Source organism: Bufo bufo, chromosome 7, assembly GCF_905171765.1.
Source record: "Bufo bufo chromosome 7, aBufBuf1.1, whole genome shotgun sequence".
NCBI lineage: Eukaryota > Metazoa > Chordata > Amphibia > Anura > Bufonidae > Bufo > Bufo bufo.
Window position 1 is genome coordinate 54,562,662 of NC_053395.1, and position 22,911 is coordinate 54,585,572.

Genomic DNA, 22,911 nt, shown 5'->3' on the forward strand with positions numbered 1-22,911 from the left:
TTTAGCCCCTATGACGGATCTCAATATCGAAAAAAAACGCTTCAGTTTTGTCCCCATTCATTGTCAATGGGGACAAAACTGAACAGAATGGAATGCTCCAAAATGCATTCCGTTCCGTTTAGTTGCGTTCCCATACCGGAGAGCAAACCGCAACATGGTATAGTTTGCTTTCCGTCCTGGGATGCGGAGCAAGACTGATCCAGCATGACCCCCAATGCAAGTCAATGGGGACGGATCCGTTTTCTCTGATACAATCTGACACAATGGAAAACGGATCCATCCTCTGTTGACTTTCAATGGAGTTAATGACTGATCCGTCTTGGCTATGTTAAAGATAATACAACCGAATCCGTTCATAACGGATGCAGACGGTTGTATTATCAGTAACGGAAGCGTTTTTGCTGAACCCCGACGTATCCAGTAAAATCGCTAGTGTGAAAGTAGCCTAAGAAGTGAATGCAGAGAGCATGCACTGCAGCTACATGATGGGACTGCAGTTCTTGAGATAGAACCTCTAGGACCTGCACCTATCAGACATGTACAGTATATCTTGTGGATATGCACTAAATGACCTGATAGGAATACCCCTTTAAGTACCTTAGGGGAATCAGGCAGCAGGCTTACCTTGCCAAAATGGAGATTACCTGACAGCACAAAACTTCCCAGAAAACAGAATCACAGATAACAATATGATTGTAATCACTGATGTCCTACATCCCTTGGTGTCTAATTGGTAATGAGATTTCCAGTGGTTTTCCTGATGCTGAAAGTGCAGAATAATAACAAGCAGACTATAGTGCAATGAATATTTTTTCCCCTCCAGTTTAATATGGAAAAGCAAAATGTTCCTTACAAGTACAGAATCACTTGCTGCAAAAACCATGAAATATTTACTGTGTAAAGATTACAGTCTGGCTGCCAGAAAGCAATAAATATTTGATTGACCTAAAGCTATTTTCTTTTCCTTTACAGAGTAAACTTGGCGACCTTGGCATTGGGCTATGTCAGTGCGTCTGTGCTGGTAAGTTCTTCCAGCTCCGCAAATTTACAGTATAACATATGTAATAAAGAAGAGCAGACTGCTCAGTATATAAGACGTAAGTCTACCGCCTGTTAGGCGCTTGTACCGCCTGTGATTTTCCCGGGTACACAAGGAACATATGGCGCAGTGTGCCACTGTGTGGTGAACTGTCAGGAGGTTACAAATCTATTATAAGCATATTCATGAAAATGACTAAGATGTACCTGTCAGCTCTAATGACGGGTCTGGTTCACTGAATACTGCAGTCCTCATGAAATAATAAAACAGGAGCGTTTTTTCTTAAAACTTAGCATTGTGGCATTTTATTCCTCCTGGAAATGTACACATAGAACTGGGTGTTGCCTGTACAGTCTGACACTGTATGGGCTGAGATTGTCCGACTGTGTATTGATACAACTTAGTGACCTGGGGAATTGTCACACCCAGTTTATTCCCTCTATTCCAGGGGGAATAACAGGAGAATGGCACAACCAGAATTTTACTAGAAGACGTTCCACGATTGTTATATCATGGGGAATGCAGGTATCGGCAATGTAAGCAGAGAAGGTTGGAAGCCTTTGTGTCCCTAGGACACAAGACGGCAGCAATCAGGTGACTGCTTCCTTGGGCTGTTCATGTCTTCTTAACCTCAGCACAGGAGCAGAACACAACTGGATTCACTCTGTATCTGCAGATACCGGTGATTCTGCTGCCTGTATCTGTGCATCCGCTGAACATGTCCGATTACCTTTCAGGAACAGCGCAAGGAATTCCCCTTCAGATGGGTGCCAGAGCTGTGTCTAATGATGATGCAGCATGTCAGCGCTTTGTGGGAGAAAGTATCCCTTCATGGGCTGTGCTTGAGATTTGCCAGCTCTTTCAGGAGGCTGGGAGGTCTCATTTTTTTCAGGGACCGTCCTGGATGTTCTGGAAGAGTTGGCAAAAATAGTTAAACTGCTGATAGCATTGGGTAGGGTCTGGGGAGAGCAGTACAAACATATCTTTCAATCCCTCTCATCTGCACTGGGTGGTCTTCTGGTTTGATGCTACAGCTGTCAATCAGAGCAGAAGGTAATGACTGTGAAGCAGCTAAACTCAGAGAGCCCTTCACACTAAAGCTCTGCCCCAGTGCACTTAAGGAGCAGAATCTGGCAGAATAAAAGTTCATATTCACACTACTCCTGATAATAAAAGTTCCACAAAAGGTACATTTTTACTACCCTTCCCAGCACCTACCCAGTGCTTTCAGCAGTTTAACTGCTGACAGACTCCAGAATGTTGGCGCATTTATCATCTTAAAGGGCATCTGTCAGCAGATTTGTACCTATGACACTGGCTGACCTGTTACATGTGCACTTGGCAGCTGAAGACATCTGTGTTGGTCCCATGTTCATATGTGTCCGCATTGCTGAGAAAAATTATGTTTTAATATATGCAAATGAGCCACTGGGGCATTGCTGTTAATCCTAGAGGCTCTGCTCTCTCTGCAACTGCAGTGTCCTCTCCACTTTGACAGGGCCAGGCAGTGTAAAGGTCATCACACCTGGCCCTGTTAATCAAAGTGAAGAGGGCGCAGCAGTTGCAGAGAGAGCTGAGCCTCTAGGTATAATGGTAACGCCCCCGTTGCTCCTACAGATTTGCATATATTAAAACGTCACTTTTCTCAGCAATGTGGACACATATGAACATGGGACCAACACAGATGCCTTTAGCTGCCAAGTGCACATGTAACAGGTCAGCCACTTTCATATGTACAAAGGGTGCAATGTTATCACTATGTAAAATTACATTATCACTTACACAAAGATTTTATTAGTTAATTCCTATTTTTTTTATTTGTGCACCAGGCTGCAACTAAGTGCGACAGTATGACATTGACCCTAGGACCATGGTTGGGCCTTCCAGCTGTCCCTGCTGTTACCCTGTACCGACATGAGGATCCTTCCCTGGTAAGATACTTATGGAATATTTAACAAGCATTCTTCACAATGTCACAATTATTGTGCACTAATTACTTACCTTCTTGGTTACTTTTGAAGATCATGCAGAGAGCAGGGTTCAATGCATTTTCTGTCTAGCTCTACTTTATACACTATGGGGCACATTTATTAAGACCAGCATTTTACACGGCAGTCTTAATAAGCCCCTGCGCTGGCGGTGGATCCGCTGAAGTAATGTAGAGGCGCCAGTGATTCTAAATGTTTCCACCGCCGATTCTATATGTAAGACAGCTTCCTTGCGGTCTTACATTTAGACCATTTTCTAAGCCTAAGCCGGGCATAGAAAATTATGAATGAGACGGGCCTCCCAGGCCACCCCCTTCCCTGCCAATGCCACGCCTACTGTTTTCGACCTGGTGTGAGCGTGGAAGAAGTTGCAGATTCTGCCGCAACATGGTGTGTGACGGAATCTGCGCCAGATATAGACCACAAAAGTGGCGTATATCTATTCGTAAATGACCCCCTATATGTATGAATATCATTAATATCTGTTTTACTTTCCATAAAGGGTCCATTCACACGTCCGCAATTTCGTTCCGCATTTTGCGGAACGGAATTGCGGACCTATACATTTCTATGGGGCAGCACGATGTGCTGCCCGGATCCGGAATTGCGGATCCGCACTTCCGAAAAAAATAGAACATGTCCTATTCTTGTCCGCAATTGCGGACAAGAAAAGGCATTTTCTATCAGAATTCCGGCGATGTGCGGTCCGCAAAATGCGGAACGCACATCGCCGATGTCCGTGTTTTGCGGATCCACAAATCCGTAAAACACACACGGATGTGTGAATGGACCCTAAAGTTAATTTTGCATATCATTTTTGACTTATACAAACGATTTGGGGTCATACATTATAGGCGGTAAACATTATGGGGGAGATTTATCAAAACTGGTATAAAGGAAAACTGGCTTAGTTTATTAGCTGATTGGTTGCTATGGAGAACTAAGCCAGTTTTCCTTTACACCAGTTTTGATAAATCTCCCCCTATAAATGCTTTCAGTAAAAGTTGCCAGTTCTATTAGGACTATAAAATATTTTTTTTAAATTTCCTCGTGGCTTCTTATTAGTCCCTCGCCGCTGGACTCACAACAAGCCAGCCTGTGGAGAAGCTTCGGGCTCTGCCACTTTGGCTGTCTCTGCAGTATCTCGGCCACAATGGGATTGTGGAGCGGATAAAGCATGCATCTCAACTGGTATGTACATAGTCACTTCTCACATGCTTCATGGGTTTATAGGAATACTTAGAAGTGTGATTTTCACGTGCAGTTTGATGCTGTTTTACAGTATACTGCTGTTTTAGGCTACTTTCACACTAGCTTTTTAGTTTTCCGGTATTGAGATCCGTCATAGGGGCTCAATACCGGAAAAAAACGCTTCCGTTTTGTCCCCATTCATCGTCAATGGGGACAAAACTGAACTGAACAGAATGGAGTGCTCCAAAATGCATTCTGCTACGTTTAGTTGCGTTCCCAGACCGGAGAGAAAACCGCAACATGTAGTTTGCTTTCCGTCCTCCATTGACTTTCAATGGTGTTCATGACTGATCCGTCTTGGGTATGTTACAGATAATACAACCGGATCTGTTCATAACGGATGCAGACGGTTGTATTATCAGTAACAGAAGCGTTTTTGCTGAACCCTGCCGGATCCAGCAAAAACGCTAGTGTGAAAGTAGCCTTAGATATGACACTGATATCTCTTATCTGTAGCTTTTTTTCTCACATTCTGTTTAATAGATAAGTTTGCACAGATGTTATACTTCCTATCTCCAGTTGCAGTTTCTTAGCCAAGCCTCCCGCTCAGTACCGAACACAGTATTCTAAAGGCTACGTTCACACACAGTGAAAAGAAACATCCATTAAATTTTATGGCCATTCTGCATCCATTTTCTGGTCACTTGTCCATTTATAATGTTAAATGGCTGTTTTGCATCCCTTTAAAAAAAAAAAAAAAAGGATGACTCTTTGTTTTTATTTTTTTGGAATGCCCCAAGCCCAGTATATACCCACAGTGCCCCCAATAAAATAAGTCACCATATTGCCCCTAGTATCTATAATGGCCCCCCTGTAGTGCCATTAGTGTCTATAATGCCCCCTATAGTGGCCCCAGTGTGTGTGTGTGTGTGTGTGTGTATATATATGTGTGTATATATATATATATATATATATATATATATATATATATATATATATATATATATATATATATATATATAAAAAATCATCCAGTATAAATATTGCCCCTAATAGTGCCCTCCATTCTGCTGGGTCCAAAAAACAACACCTCACCTCTTCCACTTCTATTGGTTCTGTAAACTGCCATGTATGTGACGGCTGTTTTTCCCGTTCGTGTGAATGTAGCAGTAGCACAGCCTAGTATCGATAAAAGGCAAATCCTGGTATTGTATCGATACCGGGACAAAAGTATTGATTGGGTATCGAAAATTCTATGCCCGAAACAACCCTAGTTACCAGCTAGGGGACAATTCAGATTGTGCAGGGACACATTCCAACTGGTAACACCTATCTGTACCTTTATCCATAAACTAGGAGGAATAATGGAAGAATGGCACAGCACACAGAATAAAGTTAAACATAAATGTTCCAGAATTGTAATTTCATATGAAATACAAATATTAATTTAAACAGAGGTGTCAGAAGTGGTGACAGGAGCTCTTTAACACAGTTGATACTTAAAGGGGTTTTCCAAGACTTTATGACCTCTAATCTGGATAGGTCATCAGTATCTGATCGGTGGGACCCCCGCTGATCAGCTGTTTAAGAAGGCACTGTGCAGCGGCCTTCTCAGGCTTTTCCTAGGCCAGTGATGACACGTTCATGTGTCACGTGGCCTAGGAGTAGGTCAGCCTAATAGAAGTAAATGGGGCAGAGCGCGCGATACCACTATTCAGTGTACTTGGTAAGCATGGATAAGGCCACAGATCTCATAGGAGCACCAGTGCCTACTCAAACAGCTGATCAGCGGGGGTCCCGGGTGTCAAATCACCACTGATCGGATACTGAGGACCTATCCTGAGGATGGGTGATCAGTTATAAAATCTTGGAAAACCATTTTAATTTCTGCTGCAGCTCTTTGAATACTAGTTGACAGTCCCATAGTTTTCAGGTACGTTCACTTCTTATCCCTGGATACGGTGATGTCACTAGAGTCTATGAAACCACAATTCTCATGTAGAGGTCACTGTCTGAACTCCCTCCTTAGTTACTCACTTGTTTGTGTATGAAGAATGGCAATGGACTATTATATTCAGCCATTATAGAGGGGAAGAGGGGGGCTTTGATTTTCCTTGACTTTGTAATATACAAAAAAGTTGTAAATGTCATTCCAACATCTCCAGCATCATAGAGAAGCAGGTCGGCAAGGACTGCACTTCATACTGGAGGTATTATGCCAGTGAATATAAATAGATGCCAGCCTCAAGGTGCCCCTCGTGGAAGCTGTTCATTGCTTTGTGAATCAGTAGCTGGCACTACACTAACTGAAAAAATAACTACCCAGGGTTTTCTTTTTACCCACTGACTGTAACGTCATTGTCCACTTTACTATAGATGGCCTATCCTCATTTACAGGCCATCAATATCTGATCAGCGGGGGTCTGACACTTTGCTGATCAGTTCTTGTCAGGGATGGACTGGGACAATAAAGTGGCCCTGGACTTCAGCCAGACCGGCCCACTTTATTTTTCCCAAACACACTAAAAAAAAAACATAAGTAAAAACATATAGCATAAGATGTTATATACGGTATGTATCATCCACAGATTCCCCATAACGGTGCCATCCACAGATCCCCCTCCATAACGGTGCCATCCACAGATCCCCTTCCATAACGGTGCCATCCACAGATCCCCCTCCATAACAGTGTCATCCACAGATCCCCCTCCATAATGGTGCCATCCACAGATCCCCTCCATAAGTGTCATCCACAGATCCCCCTCCATAACAGTGTCATCCACAGATCCCCCTCCATAATGGTGCCATCCACAGATCCCCCCCATAAGTGTCATCCACAGACCCCCCCCCCCCCATAAGTGTCATCCACATGACAGACCCCCCCCCATAACAGTGCCATCCACGGATCCCCCTCCCTATAACAGTGCCGTCATCCATAGATCCCCCTCCCCGCCACTCACAGTAGTATACATTAATAAATCGGTATCCTGCAGGCTGCAGACAGTAACTTTAATTTTAACACAGCGCTCATCTCTTTACTACCTTACATTCAGCTCCCGCCTCCAGCCTCCAGTAACAAGTGCGGGCGGCAGCGCTCACTCACTGACGTCACGCGCCTGCGCCGCCTAGTGGGAGGAGCAGGCGTGTGACGTCAGTGAGTGAGCGCCGCCCCCACACTGCCTGCTGTTACTGGAGCTGAGTCAGTGTAAGATAGTAAAGAGATGAGCGCTTATTTTAAAGTTAACACACTGACAGCAAAAAAATTAAAATGGCTCGGGACCGGCCGGGCCCCCCCGGGGTCCGGGCCCCTTACTGGGGTATCGGCTTTACCCCCCTGATGGCGGCCCTGGCCGGCCCATAATTCGATCGGCCCACCGGGATTCTCCCGGTACTCCCGATGGCCAGTCCATCGCTGGTTCTTGTAGAGTAGCTCCAGTGCCAGAACTACACAGCTCCATCCATTGTGTAGTGGACAGAGGTGGTAACTGCAGCGCTGCTTCTATTCATGTCAATGGGAACAGCACTGGAACAACACAATGGGCGGACCTGTGTATTTCCGGGGCTGCAACTGCTCTAAAACAACTGATCAGTGGGGGTGCAGGGTGTTGGACCCCGCTGATCAGATATTAATGGACTATAATAAGGATAGGGCATTAGTAGTAAAGGATCGGACAGCCCATTAAAAGTGAAAATTCCAGTCTCTCCTTAGCCAGGGGTGTTGGGAGTCCGACTCCCACCATGTCATATTGATGGCCTAAGGATTGCCAATTTTTTTTTATTTCATTTACGCTTTTAACACCCACAGAAGCGTCCAGCAAGTCCATTTCATTAGAGTAACAAAGTAATAGAATCCCGGACATATCTGAGCCTGCAAATTACAACCTTCCGAATGACTATTTGCATTTATTACTGTTCTCACAATTTCTGATGCCCTTAAAACCTGGCATCAAGAGACCTCGACATAGAGCCCTGTAGAAAGTCATTTCATCAAATCATAGCAGATGAGAATCAAGCTGATGTTTGATGGTCTTCATTGTCATTGTGTGCCGGTAGCGTGACATCGGCCAGCACGGCACATGGACATGAACGTCGGTCTTCTCTTCTCATAGTGCCTTGAAGGCCGGATCTGGATTTGCTGAGAGGTCTGAATAATCTCCTGGCTGGTACAATGTTACCTCTGCAGCTAGCAGGATGGTTGATCTCCTTGCCCTGTTAGTAAAGGTAGGCTAGATTCATAGATACTATGAGGTACATTAATACTAGGTCACTTTTTTCATTTTTTCTTTTTGAACATTAACGGAGACATCCATAGGAGGAAAACGGAGCTGATCTGGGTCTGCTAAAACCTTGCAGCTCTCTCTTATGCCCAGAGAACACCTTACGATCACATTAGATGCCGGTCAGCATTATTGCCGGTCATGGTAATTAGCCGCAGGTCTCTGCTGTTTGGAACAGCAGAGACCTGCCGGCCATGATGCCCGCTGCACATGCTAGCGGGCGCCATGTTTACACATCGCTCCAGCGCCGTACATGTACTGCGCTGGTAGCAAAAGGGTTAAGGAGTTAAACACAAAATTATAGTTTATATAGTGATATAAAAATAGGCTTTCTCTGGCTTGGTGTGTTGTTGAGCATGTGGCTGATTTCTACATCTTGTTACGACCCTCAGCCTGGAGCTAAATGGAATGAACTGCAGTCTGAGAATCGGTCAGTTATATACAGAAATCCTCACACGTTTCTTTCTTTAACAGAGTCAAAGACTGCTGGAAGACCTAAAGGATGTAACCTCCATCAAAACTTCGGTACAGTATTGTCACTGATTTCTCCATTACCTTCTGGTGCATAAGCATGCTTTCCATAACTTGCTCTGAAGAAGGCTAATAATGCTGAGGCGGCTTCACACCATAGTTGTCCACTGGGGGAAGACGGGATTGATTTTCATGTCTGCGCCCGCTTATTCCATATTTCAGATTAATTTGTGTGTTGTGTGGATGTGTGCATGTAAACCTCTTATATGTGTAGAAGGGATTCTCATGAAGACAATCCCTGTCCATACGGACATCAAACAGGAGGCCCTAAGTTTGGGACCCCACTCTGTAAGCCAGAACAGAGGGCTGCTGTGTCCAAGTGGTCCTTATTCTTTCGGACTCGAGCAGTCCCTGTATTACAGCAGCAACCGTTCACCCGAGTGGCCGCCATGTAAGGCTACTTTCACACTTGCAACAGAGTGATCTGGCAAGCAGTTCCGTCGCGGGAACTGCCTGCCGGATCGGGCCAAACGTATGCCAACTGATGGCATTTGTAAGACTGATCAGGATCCTGATCAGTCTTAAAAATGCCTGATCAGTCAGAAAAATGCATTTAAATGCCGGCATTTATTTTTTTCCCCTATCTTTCGGTCTGCATATGCGCAGACTGGAAGGGCAGATCCGGCACTAATACATTCCTATGGAAAAAAATTACGGATCCGCCATTCAGGCAAGTCTTTAGTTTTTTGGGCTGGAGATAAAACCGTAGCATGCTACGGTTTTCTCTTTTGCCTGATCAGTCAAAATGACTGAACTGAAGACATCCTGATGCATCCTGAACGGATTACTCTCCATTCAGAATGCATGGGGAAAAACTGATCAGTTCTTTTCCAGTATTGAGCCCTTTTGACGGAACTCAATGCCGGAAAAGAATAACGCTAGTGTGAAAGTACCCTAATACCTGTCTGGCCGTTCCCCCCCAGCTGTTTGCCGGGGGTGCTGAGAGTGGTATCTGCAATTTGAAAGGGATGAGACCACCCTTTTAAACGTATTCTTACTAATTCTGTATCTCCAGAACTGTCTACTCCCCTCCTGTATGTGCTTGAAGACTTCTTTTCTAGATCTGCCTTTCAGATTGGTTCCCTCCGTGTTTTACTTCTTTTCTCCACTCGTCTCCTCTGTTAGTTATGCACGTGAACTCTGAATATGTAAATCAGTATACATGATCCGTTTTATTTTAGGTTGAACCTGATGGAAACTCACCAGTAGTTGTATTCAAATTCTTTTATGATGGCTCTGGATCAGGTTTGTAACCCATGTTTCCTATTGCTAATCTTACCATAAATTGAAAAATGAGCACAGGCTTGTTGTGTTGGTTGTTGCTGGCACACTTGTACGATTTTCCAAAACTGTAAAGCTTGTGTGGCAGGTAACACTGGGAACCCCACTATTCACTAGTATGGAGGTAGGAGCGGCACTAGTAGTGGATGCACTGGTGAGGAGACCCCCCCCCCCCCCCCACACTTGTGATTATGTGGGTCTAATCTATCCTATAGAAATATACATTTTACCTAGCAACCCCAACAATTTGCACAAAATGCTTAGATACATGTGTCACACAGTTTTTGCAGATATTTGATACCACTATGCTACATGTGATATGCTGGAATCAAAAAATAATCCAGATTTTCTTATGTTCTTTTTGCCAGTTATATTTATGTGTATTATTGCTGACTGTAACCATAAAATGTTCTTGGCCTTGTAGGTTGCCCCATAAACTTGAACACCATCGAAAGGGAGAGCGATGCAATGAATCAATGGGTAAGACACACCTCTGTCTATTGTACTAATGCTAGGATCGGAGACCACTATTTATGTGCTATAGTATGTGCTATACTGTATATTTGCTCTGTGTTGTATTTCTATTTTTTTGCTATGTGACAAGATTTCCTATGGTTCTCTTTAGCTCGGTGAACAACTGGCCGCCCTTATTCCATCTTGTGCTGTGGACACAGTGGAACTGGAAGATGAAGGAGTATGTGTACGCTTCAACCCAATGATGACCTCTGCAGGTTGGTTTTTCATGGTTTTATTAGATATCACTATGGTAGTCTGCTGTATCTATGGGAAATGAATTTCCTAAAACATTTCACTGCATCGGGACATAATTGAGGAGTCTTTGGAGTTACAGACTAGGTTTTTTTTACCAACATTTTAGCGTTTTTGTATAGCTAGAATTTACAAAAAAGTTGATTCATTTTCTAAATACATTTCATTATTTGTCTTGTACTGAACTACACTGTGTATTATAGTCCAGAGCTGTATCACAGTTCTGCTGGTTGCTTTAGGAAACAGTTTACATGTTGTATGACAGACAGACACCTTGACGAGTAAGCGACGCTCTTCTAATGTGTTGTGAACAGTGATGGCCAGTTTGCCGGTTCGCCCGCGAACACATGTGGGCTGCCATCTTAACTCACCAGTCCGGCGAGGCACTGGTAAGGGCTTACCTTTGCCTCGCCGGACTTGTGAGTTAAGATAGCAGCCCACATGTGTTTGCGGGCAAACTGGCCATCACTGGTTGTGAATATGACACTGAACTATTTCCGTGTAGGCTTCAGGCAACACTGGGGGATTTCTATTATACGTTTGCATGCAGCTCTGGACTATCATACAAGCTGTAACTCTGGATACGCAATATAGTACATATCCACAAAGTTACTTTACTATATATGTGGGTAATTCTATATGGTAGCCATTAAATGGTGTCCAAAGGTGACCAAGCAATTTAAAGGGAGTTTTTTGTTTTGTTTTGAACAATCATCTTATACTTTGGGGTCGACAATATTTTCTTAATTTTTCCACTTTTGTTTTGCGGACTGAAGCCATACTTATCACAGTGCCTGACCTAGTCCATGTACGTGATGAATATGTCACACATATATATATAATATATATTGTATTGCGTATTTCCAAACCACAGTGAAGTTTGTTGATTAGTCTCTGTTCAGACTGTGCATCCACGCTGTGTATGTGATATGTGTCATACTGCATGCTTCCAAACCACCATAGTGACTGTTAAGTCCCAGTTCACACAGGGTATTGCAGTTGGATAATATCGCAAAAAATAAATAAATTCCATAATGTATTTCCTCTACAAACAGGTGGTGGTTTGGAAACATGCAGCAGGATACATATCACATACACAGAGCGGATGCATAGTCCGAACAGGGACTAAGCAACAATTATCCTTGTGACTTGGAAACGCACAGTTTAATATAGTGTGGATGCACAGTCTGAATAGAGATTAAGCAACAACCTTCATTGTGGTTTGGAAGTACGCATTACAATATATATTATATATATGGTGTGGATGCACAGTCTGAATAGAGACTAAGTAATAATCATCATTGTGATTTGGATATGTAGAAACCTATATACTATACACATAGTGTGGATGTAGTCTGAACAGAGACGAAGCAACAACTATCATTGTGGCTTGGGAGCACGTGGTACGATATTTTGTGGATGCACAGTCTGAATAGAGACTAAGTAGTGACCGCAGTTTTTTGATGTGCGAGCGTTTGCCCCACAATACGTTTTAATAATAAAAAAAATATTATTTAGCCTAGATTGGACCAGGATCATAAGATCAATGGGGGTTTATCTATTTATTTGTTCATATTTTTGTTATCTTTCAGACAGTTATCTGTTGTATATTTTTTTAATAAACAAGGGTTCGGTGGAGTGCTGATACATTTCTGTATATTTCACTTTTTTTGCTATGTTTTTCATAGTTAATAGACTCGTATAATCACTCAGAAGCTGGAAACCACTTCATTATCTACGTAGTCATCATATTAACCCAAAACTAAATGTATTACATGCTCTTCATGACTACAGTGAAAATTCCCTGCCTGCACTATCGTTGTCACATGGCTTAGTCACTGCGCTCTCGGTATTGCTCATGGACAGTGCTGAATATCAGCTTGACCTTCTCAAGATGTTGTTCAAACATTTCCACGTGAGCATGCTGGCAGATCTACAAACCTCAGGTCACTATGACTTACTGAACATGAGAGCATTCATAATACTGATGAATATACTTAGTGTGAAGTATCCAGTAATGCCTGTGCACGGGCTCAGATAGTGGCATACTGTATGGGTTACAGGTAAATCCTTAGGGTGCGATTAAACATGTGGCATGAACCACAGGTACCGCACCACGGTTACTGCTAATTGCCGGACTGCAGCCATGCTTCAAGTGGCAAGTTCAGGAGCAGCCTGGTAATGAGCGGTAACTGCAGGACAGTACCCACAGGTCATACCGAAAAATAGGTTGTGCCGCGAACAATATTTTACATTTTTCAAACCAGCACCTGGATCTGAATAGTTTTGTAATTGCATGTAATAAAAAATGTAGTATAGCCACTGAGATATTCAATAAAATGTATGTGTATAGCGCCACCTGCTGTTTGTTCTTTTCCTTATTTCTTGTCCACCTCACTAAGGTGGTCGCATCCGCTCAGTTTAAATCTTCAGCTGTCACCAGCCATATCTTCTGTTAGAAGCTGTGGCAGTTACAGGGAGATCTCTGGATCCATGTGAGGTACAGGGCTGGTTCTAGCTTTATTAGAAAGAGGTCGTCATGTACCATATGATGTCTGATTTTCATTTTTTACATCAGTCATAACGCTTTTAAATAGTTCTAGGTACAACAGTTGAAGATGTTGATCAGCTGGTGGAATGTGTAAAGGTGAAAATCCCCATCATCCACAACACCCTGCAGCTGAAAGAAGAGTTCAGACTAGAGGTGGAAAGACTAGCTGGACTGACGTACGTGGTTGACTACAGCTGGGCTGGACTTGGTGTGCTAAGGTATTGAACATTTGTTACCTGTTCTAGTGATCAGTGGGATCCCAGCAATTAGAAGTGTATCTTTTTTATTTATTTTTTAAAGCATTTTTCCAACATTTTGATATTGATGGCCTATCCTCAGGATAAGTGGGGGTCTGACTCTCGGAACCCAAGAGCACCCCACTGATTTGGGTGCTTGTCTGTATTAAATGAATAAAGCTCCAATCACTATAAAGATATAGTAAAGGGGTGTCCAATATGTCCAAAGGGGGTGTGAAATATGAGACAAAATAGAATCAAAAGAAAGTAGGAAATGAAGAGCTTCTATCCAAAATATGTTAACTCCCCCGCGGACTCCCCACAGTTTACCAAGCCCAGCGACGTACATCGGTTAGCGGCAGTGCTTGGCATCACAGCTCCGCTCCATTAACTTGAATGGGACTGGGCTGAGCTGTGACCAATATACGTGGTGTCACTGGCCTAGGGAGAGGCTGCGGTGTGGACTTTTCATGCAGCTGATTGGCAGGGGTTCCGGGAATGTAATATTATATTGCAGGTTATAGTTAGATTTCTGGAGAAGGGTCGTTGATCCAGGGAGTTATTCTGACTGCCTGATTGGAGTCGGGAAGGAATTTTTCCCCAATATGAAGAAAATTGGTGTCTACACCTCATGGGGGGTTTTTGCCTTCCTCTGGATAAAGATTGCAGGATAACAGGCTGAACTGGATGTTTTTACATCAGCCTTTCATGCTATATTGCCTATCCTATGAATAGGTGATAAATGTTATACGTGGAAACCCCCTCTGAAGACAGGAAGGGTCTATAAAACATTCCTTTGCCCTCCCTACACTGCGCCCAAGCAGAGCGCTGGCAGCACCATGCTCGCTTCCCTGCCTTTTCTTCATTCAGCAGCAATTAACCTTCTTGTTGACAGAATCCAATAGAAAATAGATGGACCAGCTGAGCATAATACCTCTGGAAAGAATGGAAGTGTAACCCTTGCACTGTTGCAGTCCTAGTAGGCGGACTAGAGCCTTTTCTCCCTTCTTTCTAGTCAGTGGATTGAAAATCGGCGTCATTTTCGTTCTTTTTCCACTCCCAAGGTATGATCATGTAAGTGAGGAACTGGATGGCAGCAGACGAGAAGCAGAACTTGAAAAGATTAATGTGTCCCTGCTGAAGAAGCTCAATGAAGTGGAGTCCGATCTCGCCTTCTCTTCCGGTATTGATTATGTGTCTTAGTGCAGAAACCAATGTGTTTGCCTTCCCAAAATAACACGCCATAAATTTTACTCATTACGTTAACCTGGCGTTTTCCAGTCACTAAAACACTGCAATAAATCATTAAAGGGTTTCCTTTCAGGAAGGGACCGTTCCTTCTGAATAACTGCCTGCTCATCAGTGCAGGTGAAGAGCTACATTTACATGGAGCCATCATCTCCACTGTTTGGGGGACGAGCAGTGGCTACTGCTATCACTTGTCCTCATACAGAGTCATTGTTTCTGGGCAGCAGATCGCTGTTCACACAGAAAAATCGACTACCCGAAAACTATGATTTAATTTGCTGTGTGACGGATCATTTCACCCGATGATTGAGCATTTTGCTTGTTCATCGGGTGATCGGTGGCACATTTACACAGGCAGATTATGGGGAACGAGAATTTGTAGTAACGTTCATACCCAATAATCTGCCCGACAATTGTGCAGTGTAAATCTGCCATTAGGTTAATAGCTGCAAGTATGCATTTTAACCCTTTGTGACCTATTCATTTCTCTGTATAGCTGAATATCTGGTCAAATGAATTCCCTTATTTTTTTATAGACATACCACTAAGAATATTTTCAGAGCTTGTATTGATTGTAGGTCTACTCAGTACCATATTGCACTTATTACTGGAAATCCTGTCTGTATAACAGGCTCGTTGCTGGATTGTAAATTCATGTCTTCCTTTGGTTGTAGGTCCAGAGTTTGGAGCTGAGAAAAACTGTGTTTATATTGGAATGGCGACAGAAGATGTGGATGTCTCTGAGCTGGTAGAGACCATTGCAGTCATGGGCCGAGAGATTGAAGAAAACTCAAAGGTATAAAAATAATATTAAAGGGTAATCTGTAGGGATGAGCGCACCCAACGTTTTCGGGTTCGACGTTCATGGCTGGGGAGGAATTCCTTTATGGATTCTGATAGACTTCTATTATGACGGAATGCAAAACGGAAACCTTTAAAGAGGCATTCCGTCATAATAGAAGTCTATGGGCCGCATAACGGATCTGTCCCATTTCCGTTATGCAGGAGAGGACTCCCCTGCATAATGGAAACGTTTTTCAGCCCATGCAGGATGAAAAACCAAGTCCTGTCCTGCATTACGGAAACTAGACGGATCCTATATGCTGCCCATAGACTTCTATTATGACGGAATGCAAAACGGAATGCTATGGGCAGCATATAGGATCCGTCTGGTTTCCGTAATACAGGACTTGGTTTTTCATCCTGCATGGGCTGAAAAACGTTTCCATTATGCAGGGGAGTCCTCTCCTGCATAACGGAAATGGGACAGATCCGTTATGCGGCCCATAGACTTCTATTATGACGGAATGCCTCTTTAAAGGTTTCCGTTTTGCATTCCGTCATAGAATTCCATCGTATTCTGTGCTAACGAAATTCATGACTGAATTCCTCCACCACCCAAACCTGAAAACGACGGGTCTGCTCATCCCTAGTTATCTGCTTTGTACATATAAAAACAGCAGCAAATGCTCTGAAATAAAAAATGCTACAGCCCCTTTTCTTCTGCACAGCGGGCTCCAGGGAACTGCAGCCAGCCTCATTCACTTGAGTGTTGCGCTAAAGTTCAGCGCTGCAGCCCCCTCATTCTCAGGATCAGTAGAGGTCCTGTGGATCTGAACCCATATCCTAGGATGGAAATATCCCTTTAAATGCTTCTCATGTTCTTACTTTCAGTAACCTGAGGTTTTCCTTACCATTTACGCCCAAAGGGATATAAAAAATTCTAGTAATACAAAATTTGGCTGGCTCACAGTAATTTGCATCAACTTTTACTAATATGTAAAATATATTTCACATTCACATAAAACATAGGATCATTCACATAAAAACCTTTTATGAGGCAAAAATCTACTCAATTGAATGTCAACTTTATATACTGTCCCTTTAAATGCGGAGCTCACACATATAAAAAATTTAAATATACAAAACAGCAGCTTCTATATAACTTGTTCGTTCTGGGCGTGTGATTAGTAGTATTACTTAGGATGTCATTCTATCGGCTTTATCGTACCCTCTCCTGTTGATATATTCGTAGTACGTTCTGTTATTTAGTTAGATTGTGTCCATATTGCGGGGTCAGTAGTTGTATTCGTTTGCGCTTAGCTTAAAATACAAGCGCCTATGTTTGTAGTGCGCTCCGTTATATGATTACATTGTGTCCATATTAAAAATTGTGCAGCTTCCTGCAAAATCTGTGCGCATTTTATTTTCAGGGTAACGAGAGCAGGGCCTTACATTTTCACTCATGTTAATTGGCATTTATTTGTGCAGCTCCTTGAGAATATGACTGAAGTAGTCAGGAAAGGCATTCTGGAAGCCGAGGTACAGCTGCAGAGGGCCAATGAGGAACGCCTTTTGGAGGAGGTAAGATTAAGGTTGTTGTGTTGTATGGCCCTTGTCTACTACAGTACATGCGTTACACTAGTGACCTCTACTGGATGCTTTGTTGTTTGCAGGGAGTCTTACGGCAGATCCCTCTAGTTGGTTCCGTTCTTAACTGGCTTTCTCCTGTTCAAGCAACACCAAAGGGCAGAACATTCAATTTAACAGCAGGTAAGACTACTTTCACACTGGCGTTTTGGATTTCCGTTTGTGGGATCCGTTTCAGGGCTCTCACACGCGGTCCAAAACGGATCAGTTTTGCCCTAGTGCATTCTGAATGGATAAGGATCCGCTCAGAATGCATCAGTTTGCCTCCGTTCTGCCTCCATTCCGCTCTGGAGGCGGACACCAAAACGCTGCTTAAGATTATGAGGCATATCTCCTGGTATTTCATTGAAACCTCCCACCAATTTTCAGGACATTGCGGCAGTGGTTCTAATCTACACATACCGTAATACCCATAATACACAAAAATCTGGGGATTGCTCATAAGCAGCAGACTACACACTGACCTTTATCACTTACAATCAGTGCTGAGAAGATAAGTGTCATTGGTTATAGTCTGTTGCAGGGAGCAAGTGACACAGGGGCATATTGATGATGGTGGCCCAATCTGGAGTCTCTGATTCCTCACTTTTCTCATAATGTGACATGTCAGAGTCTAACTAAAACTAGTAAAACTCTTCTGATCTGAGGCCCATTGGGTAAATGGGCCCACTGCTACCTTACAGCTTTCTGCTGGTTGTTAGATTGCATGTAAGGGACTGAGCCAATGAAATTCCGAGCCTGATTGTAAGAAACACATTATAGGTGTGCTCTATTACAAGCTATTAAGGAGCAAGGGGCCCTGTGTAATCTATATCCACACCCGATTCAGATTTCCCTGGGTTGACCACAGACATTTTTGGTTTAGACTATCAGCCCTCATTACAGAGGTTTTCTGGGACCCATCTACTTTCCTTTATGAATCCTAACTTGCCTGGAGACGAATGTTTCAACCATACTTTCCATCCTAAAGTTGCATTGATTGTCCGCTCTGGAACCCTCTCCACCAGGTTTCTGGTCTGATCCATGTCACTTCCACAACCCAGGATGGGAAAGGTGCTGAGGAGCCGGCCAGAAGCACCTGATCTGTGCTTCCACCAGTGAGAAAATTAGTTCTGGCCATGTCCACTGCACCCCCGTCCTCTTGGGCTGTGAAAGTGACATGCCCACCTATAGACCAGACTGCAATATATATATTTTGATTGATGGACGTGATGTTGGCAGATGTAGGGTTTCCAAAGAGACACGTCACATGACTGGTCTCCACAGGCCAATCTATGCAACTTTGAGACAGTAAGTCTGGAAACTTTCTTCTGCAGGTAAGTTATGATTAATTAAGGTAGGTTGATGGGTGCCGCTGGATCAAACAAAAACCCTTTTAACACTGTAAAAAGGCATGAATTTAAGTCCTATGTAAAATGTCTGTCTTCTTGTCTTGTTCTTTAGGATCATTAGAATCAACAGAAATAACGTATGCGTCCAAGGCACAGGACACTGGACCAAGTCCTCCCCCGACGCCAAGCCTGGGACATGCAAAGAGACATCCAGGTACCACACAGAGACGTGTTTTAACTGATGTGCTGTCCTGTTATGAAATGCCTCCGTCTTCCCAACATATTGTTACTTGAATACTCCAGCGAGGGTCCAATACAAAATAAGGCAACAAGCTTTGTGTAGTCCAGTGTGTCCACCATAGGAGCTCACAGAATTAAAGGGGTTGTCCCGTGAAACATATGGTTTATAGTTAAGTCCAGCCCAATATTATAAACTGTTTCTATCCAACAGCCTTTCTGTGTCCACCTTAGTCAATGTGCAGAAGTGGACACGCATGCTCAGTTTTGCTTCTCTTTCTCTCTTCTCCTTCGTGTATGTGAGGGATCCCAGGAGTGACTATTTCTGAAGCTGCAGTGTCTCCTCTGTTTCTCAGAGGAGATGCTGAGCAAGTGCAATTACAGCAATGTAGTTTCACTCTTTTTATCATGTGTTGTATGTGTCCACCTTAGCACATTAACAGAGACGGACACAAAAAGACTGTTTAATAGAAACCGCAGGTGGCGCTATATTAACATTATTCTTGGATAGAAGCATTGTATAGGGGATAGACGCATTTATTAAGTGCAAATACAAAAAATGCTTATACTTTTGGACTGAATTTAACACCACCCCATGTGAATGGAGAGGCAAGTGATGGCATGTCGCAGTGCGACACCATAGAATATATCACATGACGTGAATATATAGGGTACGACACACGTAGCGTAGTTGTCCCCTATATGTCGCACAACATATTTTATAATGCTAGTCTATGGAGTTGCACTGCGACACAACAGTTGCACAAAAATCCATCTTGAATTGGTTTTTTGCAACGTGTTGCAGCATGTTGCATGTCGCAGCGCAACACCATAGACTAGCATTATAAAATATGTCACACAACATTACTGCAACAAATAGTCGCGCGAGAAATGTCGTCGTGTAGCCCTAGCCTAAATCTTTTATTCTCAGCATGTTCTGTGACTTTGACAGGTCAAAAGTTGTTCAAAAGACTGTCCAGAAACTCTGATGCGATGAGTGAGACAAGTTCGATAAGTCACCTGGAAGAAGTGGAGAACCTTGAGGCCTCCCCGACGCCAGAACCACAGCCCGGCCAACCTACTGAACCCCCTGCCCCATCTGTGGAGTCTCACAGTGAGGAATCCCATGAGGCTGAAGCACTGGACACTAAGACAGTGGAGTCTGAGAGTCTAAGATAAAGGCGAGTGTTCTATGATTAACACTCGACCCGACATGAACTCTTTGTAGATGTAAGAGATTTCAAATGTGAACAGTGCCACGCAATCGTACAGTAGCGATACTGTACTAGATTATTAACTTGTCTGCACAAATAATCAAAATGAAAACAAAAGCTTTTTTTTTTCTCAGTAGGGAGAGGTCACAGTCATAAAACTACTGTTTTTACCAATGGTAACTTGAGTTTACTGCACTTCTTGTAATTTCAAGAGTTTGATTTTCTAATCCAGCCTTTTATTTTATAATGATCTTTTTAGTCTTGGCGTTTATTTTTACTGTTTGTCTTCAAAGGAAGCCCTCTGAATGTAAATGTCAGAAAAAGACATCTCACCCATAGATGTGTACATGACTAATTACATCTGAAATACCATCGACTTGTAATGACTCTGGTAGCGGCTCTGCACGTTGCCGTCTGAGGCTTGCTATTTGCACAGTCAGTGTATTTTAATGAATGATTCAGCAGTTTGAACTCCTTCCTATGAGTTTTTCAGGATAACAGATGGACCCTTCCTAAAACCTATATCCAGTCAACAGCCTGGTTTCACAAAATGAAAATTTAAAGGGGAAGTCCACTTTCAATGCTTAGGGCCCTAACGGTTAGGATTACACAGTTAGACTTTTTGTAGCAACACTAAATATTCTTCCAAGTTATTTTCATGTTCTAACAGACGTACGTCCAATTAATTAAATAGGACCGCACTGTTTAGTCGGTTTACATTGTTAATGGTTGCATGGTACTGCGGGTGCTGTGCAGTCCTAAATAGTTAGTTGGAGCTCCTGTGGCTGAGTCACAACCTAGGCAGGACTACGCCGCGTGGTCGTACCCTTAAAGAGGTTGTCTGGGCTTTTTAATATTGATGACCTATCCTCAGATTGGCGGAGGTCCAACACCCAGTACCCCTGTCGATCAGCTCCGCGCATTGCACACTTGCCCTCTTCCTGCCTGCTGCTGCTGTCCCATAGACTAACAGCAGCAGACAGGAAAACAGAAGGGAGACGGCACGTGCGCACTGAGCGCTCGGTCTCACTATACTGCAGATCGACAGGGGTCTGGATCTGATATTGATGACCTATCCTGAGGATAAGTCATCAATATTAAAAAGCCTGGACAACCCCTTTAAGGGTCCTCCATAAATAAGCTGACCACAGGGTGCGTGCAGCTCCTGGGCCCTCCAGTGTTCTGTAGAGGGACCTGGTGGTAAGTGCTCAGTTTCCTATGCAGGGAAAATGAAGCATTACATACTTTTCATTGAAACCAATTTAATTGGAACACCCTACCCCCCATTAGCACAGAATTCCCTAACAGAGCAATTGTTAATAGAAAACCTATTTCTCATAGTAAAACCTCACTTAAATACAAAAAGGCAGCACTCCTATGTACATTACAGGGAATTTGTCACCGGCACTATGCTGCCCTCACTGAGGGCAGTGTAGTGACAGACCCGCTGATTTCAGAGGTCTGTCACTTCTGTGCTGGCAGTCGGTACTTTTATAGCTGGCATGCGCTGCAAGAGAAATGCGTCAAATGAGACTTCCTGCCCTCTCCTCCTCCAGACTATGATTGATAGGTTCTACAACAGGAAAGAAACCTATCATACTCAAGGGCAGCGAGCCTCATTGGACTCATTCCTCACAGTGTTGGCACACGCTGAGGGGTCTGTCACTACACTATGCTGCCCTCAGTGAGAGCAACATAGTACAGGTGACAGGTGGACTTTATAGGATCATCCATGGTTTATCTCAAGGTGCACAGCCTTTTCCCGTTCTTGAAATCCATAGGACTTCTGCCAGCATGTTTTTTTTTGCATTGGGAATTCTTTGGCCGGAGCTACAGACCCCAAGTTTGCCCGGTGACGTAGGTAAATTATCCTTCCACTTTGCATAAAGCTTGGGCTAGGTGACTACTTGCACGGCTCCTGCACAACATTTAGAGTTGTGCTATATGCACTTTCATAGGATGCTGAGTCATCTCATCAGAATGCAGCTTTCTTTTATTAAAGATAAAATAGGCCTGGGAAAGATCTGTTGTAGGCCCTAAATCACACTTTCTACATCTTTCCATCTTTTAGTCTTCATGCACACAGCCACTCAATAGAATAAAAAGAGACTTTTTCATCCGCAATTGGACGTGCTCTATCATTTGCAGGACGCCTACACGGATCTGCAAAATCTATGGATGTGTGCCTGGCCTCATAGAAATGAATGGGTCTATGATGGCACACAGATGTGAAATACGGTAGTGTGCATGAAGCCTAATGTGTATGGCCAGCTTTAGTCTTGCCCTGAATTGTGGCTGCTCGACTAGTTTCCTGGTAAGCTGTGTCCATTGATATGTAAACTATATACACAGCATACTCCTCGGCTGCTTTCAAGGATCAAATTCCAAATATTCTATCATAAACTTTTGACACTCTAGGTGTCCGGTCCCTAAGGCCATGTGATGGCTGCATCTCCCAGACCGCGGCTTACCGGACCGAAACTCGCGCATCATAGTGATTTATGAGTACAGTAGACCTGCAGTCAGACAGGAACTCACTGCATCATCAATCACTATGGTGAGCTGCGGCCATAACATGCACAGTATGTC

General features: G+C 43.4%; 1 protein-coding gene across 1 annotated transcript in view; it reads left to right on the top strand.

The window, feature by feature from the left end:
• The window catches only part of PDXDC1 (pyridoxal dependent decarboxylase domain containing 1), a 69,248-nt gene extending 47,800 nt beyond the window's left edge, over positions 1-21,448 (top strand). The window contains exons 10-23 of the mRNA XM_040441644.1: positions 973-1,021; positions 2,869-2,970; positions 4,093-4,218; positions 8,970-9,020; positions 10,208-10,271; positions 10,732-10,787; positions 10,933-11,038; positions 13,673-13,844; positions 14,927-15,045; positions 15,785-15,906; positions 17,382-17,474; positions 17,567-17,663; positions 18,984-19,085; positions 20,061-21,448. Of these exons, the coding sequence (XP_040297578.1) occupies positions 973-1,021; positions 2,869-2,970; positions 4,093-4,218; positions 8,970-9,020; positions 10,208-10,271; positions 10,732-10,787; positions 10,933-11,038; positions 13,673-13,844; positions 14,927-15,045; positions 15,785-15,906; positions 17,382-17,474; positions 17,567-17,663; positions 18,984-19,085; positions 20,061-20,287 (1,486 nt within the window). The 3' untranslated portion in view covers positions 20,288-21,448. The remainder of the gene's footprint in view (positions 1-972; positions 1,022-2,868; positions 2,971-4,092; positions 4,219-8,969; positions 9,021-10,207; positions 10,272-10,731; positions 10,788-10,932; positions 11,039-13,672; positions 13,845-14,926; positions 15,046-15,784; positions 15,907-17,381; positions 17,475-17,566; positions 17,664-18,983; positions 19,086-20,060) is intronic.
• The last annotated feature ends 1,463 nt before the right edge of the window (positions 21,449-22,911 follow it).